This window comes from Humulus lupulus, chromosome X (genome assembly GCF_963169125.1).
Source record: "Humulus lupulus chromosome X, drHumLupu1.1, whole genome shotgun sequence".
NCBI lineage: Eukaryota > Viridiplantae > Streptophyta > Magnoliopsida > Rosales > Cannabaceae > Humulus > Humulus lupulus.
In genome coordinates this window covers 190171637-190176268 of record NC_084802.1, presented here as the reverse complement: position 1 = coordinate 190176268, position 4632 = coordinate 190171637, and the positions used below count along the sequence as shown (strand labels likewise).

The 4632-nt window shown below is 33.5% G+C and overlaps 1 protein-coding gene across 1 annotated transcript; it reads right to left on the bottom strand.

Moving 5' to 3' along the window:
* Nucleotides 1-1116: 1116 nt before the first annotated feature.
* On the bottom strand, nt 1117-3117 carry LOC133804193 (cytochrome P450 CYP82D47-like). The gene is made up of 2 exons (XM_062242355.1): nt 2144-3117; nt 1117-2051 (listed from the first exon to the last, which is right to left on the bottom strand). Exons 1-2 carry the CDS (start codon nt 3083-3085, stop codon nt 1419-1421), a joined length of 1575 nt encoding a protein of 524 aa, XP_062098339.1. The 5' UTR covers nt 3086-3117; the 3' UTR covers nt 1117-1418.
* Nucleotides 3118-4632: the final 1515 nt, after the last annotated feature.

Below are 4632 nucleotides of genomic sequence, written 5' to 3'. Positions count from 1 at the left end.
CTCATCATTTTTCTCCTTCAAAAAATTATCTTGATGGGATTCCCTTAAACGACAAACTTTTTTCAGTGTGCCCAAATTTTTTACAATTTTGGCATGGAGGCTTTCTTTAAACCAACAATCTTTCTCCAATTGATTTTTCCTTTTGCAAATACTACATGGAGAAAACTTGTCGTGGTTTTCTTTTAGTTTTTCTCGATAATTCTTATTTTTAAATTTTCTTTTAATTTTCTCCATCAGCTTTTGTTTTTTGAGATCGCGAATTAATTTTAGACGTCAAATTTTCATAAGGCCTTTCTCGCTTATTTTCTATGCTTCAAGAGAGCCCATTAACTCAGTTGGTGATAGAGTTTCTAAATCCTTTGTTTCTTCTATCACATAAATTATTGCATCATATCTTTCTGTACAAAAATTGATATTGTTTTCTACTATTTTCTTGTCAGAAACTATTTCTCAACAGACTCTCATTTTACTTACTATTTCTTTTATTCTATAATAGTAATCATTTGCGGTCTCATTATCTTTTTCATTTTAAGATTTTCAAAATCTCTTCTAAGCATTTATAGTTTAACCGCGTGTGCATTGACGGTTCCTTGGAACTCCTCCTGCAACGTGTATCATGCTTCTTTTGTTGCTGATGCGTCCATAATTTGCGAAAAAATGTCGTTTGTCATAGCCTGCTGGAAGCAAAATAATGCTTGAGAATCCTTTTGCTATTTCCATAGATTTTGTGAACAAAAATGGGTCTTCATTTTGATAGACTAAAAAACGTAGTTTTCTCTATGAAAAATTGGAAGAGATAAAGAAGAGCGACCAGACTCGGTACTTATGATGAGTAGAAAAAGTAGGCCCAATGTTGAGATCAAACGAAGCTTTGGTACCAGTGATGGATTGTGTATTTGGAATAGGAAAAGTAGTTATATTTTAGAAATAGATGAGAATAGGTGGGTGTGATAAAGCTACCCGAGTTGACAAGTAGTAGTAGTTAAAGTATGATGAGGCTAGTGTAAAATATAGGTGATGGATTGATGTTGTTGTTGTAATGGAAGGGACAATTACTTAGAATAAGAGTTAATTTGGTTTGTGTATATATATAGAAAATGGGAGACACTAGTATGATTTGAGAAAAGGGTAATAGTCTTTCATTTATGCTTCTTGATTCTTGGTACACACTTTGGCAATACATGGAAGCTATTTATAATAGCTAGAGTCGGTGCTACTACAATCTTTTATTTAATATTTTTTTTCTCTAGATCATTCTCATTTATTCATTTTACAAGAGAAGTTCTAATTTACTTGCTTTCTCAAGTTTCACTATAAATTTCTAGAATAAGAAATTCTAGAAATGTGTAGCAATTCTAATACCCGTCCTACTTTCCCTTTCATCCACTTTATTACATGTATATTAATCAACCTTCAAATCACTTCTCCAACACATATAGCTCAGCAGGGAGGCGAGGCGTGATCATAACGTTAAGTGGAGTTGCTTTGATATTTGTTAGTCCAAAGCTTTCCGTCATATCAACAGGAGCATTTTGCGGCGTTGTGATTAGGAAAGCGTGTAGAAAACTAGCCAAAGTGAAAGGAACCATTTGAAGAGCAAAGTTCAAACCAGGGCACGCTCTTCTTCCGCTACCAAATGGGATCAACTCGAAATTCTGACCCCTGACATCCGCATTTTTCTGTGTAGTGAGAAATCTTTCGGGATCGAACTTAAACGGGTCGGGCCACACAACCGGATCGGTTTGGATCTTCCAAATGTTGGGTATCAGCCAAGTTCCTATGGGGACGCAATGGCCGCCTACGGTGCAATCCTTCTCGAATATACGTGGAGCTGATATGGGTGCTGCCGGGTATAAACGCAGTGTTTCCTTTACTATAGCTTGGATGTAAGAAAGGTTGTCAATATCAGATTCGTTGACAAGTCTACCTTTGCCTACGTGGCTATTGAGTTCTTCTAAGGCTTTTTTCAACACTTGGCGGTTGTTCAGCAAAAGTGATATTGCCCACGTTAAGGTTACTGTAATGGTGTCGCTTCCACCCGCAATCAAATTCTGCACGTTCACTCTTTTATTTAAGTAAGGCTCTTGAGTGATTCATCACTCAATTAATGATATATCTACAGTACAATATATAATAAACTTACAAAACATGTGGCTTTGTTGATTGTATCAGCATCATAGCCTCCAAGGTCTGAACCTTCAAGTAACGAAATCATAACATCCATAAAATCTTGTTGGCTGCCATCCTCATAACCCTCTTCCACTTCTTTATCTCTCTTATGTTGATCAAGCCATTCCGTAAGAATACCATCCAATTCCTTTGCGGTTTTCTTCATGGCCTTCTCATAGCCCCCTAAATCAAACCACCCAAGATAAGGAATGACATCACCCGGAACAAAAGACCCAGAGAGTGCTAAAAATTCTTGTACTGCCCGCTGGACTTGCCTCCCCTCTTTCCCATGATCATCGTTATGAGCTGCAGAGTATCTCTTTCCAGCAATCATTCTCAAAATCACGTTGAGATTCAAGTCCCAAAACCATTGCTTCATCTCTACCAAAACGACGTCGTCGTTATTACTTTTGACACTCAATTTCCAGTGTTTGTGTAGCTCTTTCACGAAAGTGGCCACTTCGGTGAGTCGTATGTGTTTAAGAAACTCGAGGCGACGGCGCGAGAGCAACTCCACCGTTGTTATCTTACGAATCTCTCGCCAATATGGTCCGTGAGGTGCGAAAGCAAACATGGCATAGTTGTAACCTATGTGCTTCCCGATTACCATTTTCGGACGTGAGACTAAATCCGAGTCGTTAATGGTAAAGCACTCCTTAGCCATCTCGGAACTGCTAACTACCAAAGCTCGATGCGAACCGAGCCTTATTGTGAAGATCGGCCCATATTGGTCGGCCATGGCTCCCAAAGTAACGTGGCAAGGTGTAGGTCCCCTTAACAAGGGAAGGTGACCAAATACAGGCCATGCTCCTGCGGCTTCAGGTGCTGTTTCGGCCTTTGCCTTTCTCACTACCCCCTTTCGGAATAAAAAATACCAAATAATAAGAAGAGTTGCCAAGAATACGACGATCATCATAGTGTTTGGATAAGGAAGAACTGAAGACTCCTTTGTTTGCATTATTTGTAGTGAAGACTGAATATATATATCTAGCATCCGCCGCCATGGCCCACAAAATTTCAAAATTTTCACTTAGCTTTTTGAGGTGAAAAAAAATTACTGAACCACAAAAATATCTGTAGATTTTCTTCATTATGATGTGATATGCAGCAATAGCAAGTGTATAGCTCTATGTGGCTGGCCTATATCTAGACCTACACCTAGTTAACAACGAAAAGGAAAAGAACCTAGGTGTTATTCTCTTCTCGCTGAGTTAAAATGTGTTATTCTTTATAATATAAAGGAAAAATAGTTAACTAGTCTTTCAATAACTGATGTAAAATTATATTTTTTTAATGAATAGTATTTCTCTAAATGTAGTAAAATATTATTCATCAAGCTATAAATATTTTATTATTTTTTTATAAACTTTTGTATATATATAGGTGTCATACTATTATATTTAATTATTTTATTTCTTAAAATAAATAAAATATTTTTAAAAATATAATATATAAATAATGTAAGGAAAAAATAGAGAAGCAAATGTATGGTATAATGTAAAAGTTTGAGGTAAATTATAAAAATGTATGTGTTTGTGATATATTTTGTAATACACTTTCTTTATAATATTTAGCTAAAACTCGTGAAAACATCTTTCATCATCAGCTCCTTTATACATATATTTATAATAACTATGCACAAACTCCAATTAATCCGTATCTACATTTACATATCATTTATATAATATTTTAATATTATTATTATTTTTATAAGCTTTCTCTATCTATTTAATATATATTTATTATTTCTTTTTTCTTTTTCAATTATTTTATTTTACTTTAAGTAATAAAATATATTTAAAGATATAATATTTAAATAATATAGAGAAACTGACATATGGTATAATGTAAAACTTAAAAGTAAAATAGAAGAATATGTGTTTTGATGAGACACTTTAAAGGATGAAGTAGAACATTCATTAAAAGTGATCTAAGGAACCGTAATTAAATTATCATTTATGCCTATTTTAGTAATCCTCAGCCAATTGGAGGAGCGTGTTTTTTAAAAATAAATAAATAAAATTGGGCGTTAATACAAATAAATTTTATATTTTGGTATATTAAAATAATATTTTTCTAAAATCAATATAAAATAGTATTATTTTTAAGAACGTTGGGACCCTATTTAGTTGGGATCCCTACGCTAGGACCTGCCTTGCTTATAGAAAGGGCCGACCCTAGTGATCCCATAGTACTTTAGAGAGAAAAAAAAAGTGTGACAAAAGTATTAACATTCTTTAGGAACTTCCATTTTTATTTTATTATTTTTTAGAAAAAATTATATATTATAATTGTGTATTTAAGGGAAATTATTGTTTCTGATGGATTTAATATTTTTATTATTATTTTCGAACATTATTAGTGTTAAAGACATTTAAATAAAGTAAATAAATTTTACAAAATAATAATAAATGCATCTAGCTAAAGTAAATAAATTAAAAAATAATAAATGAGTTGTGCATA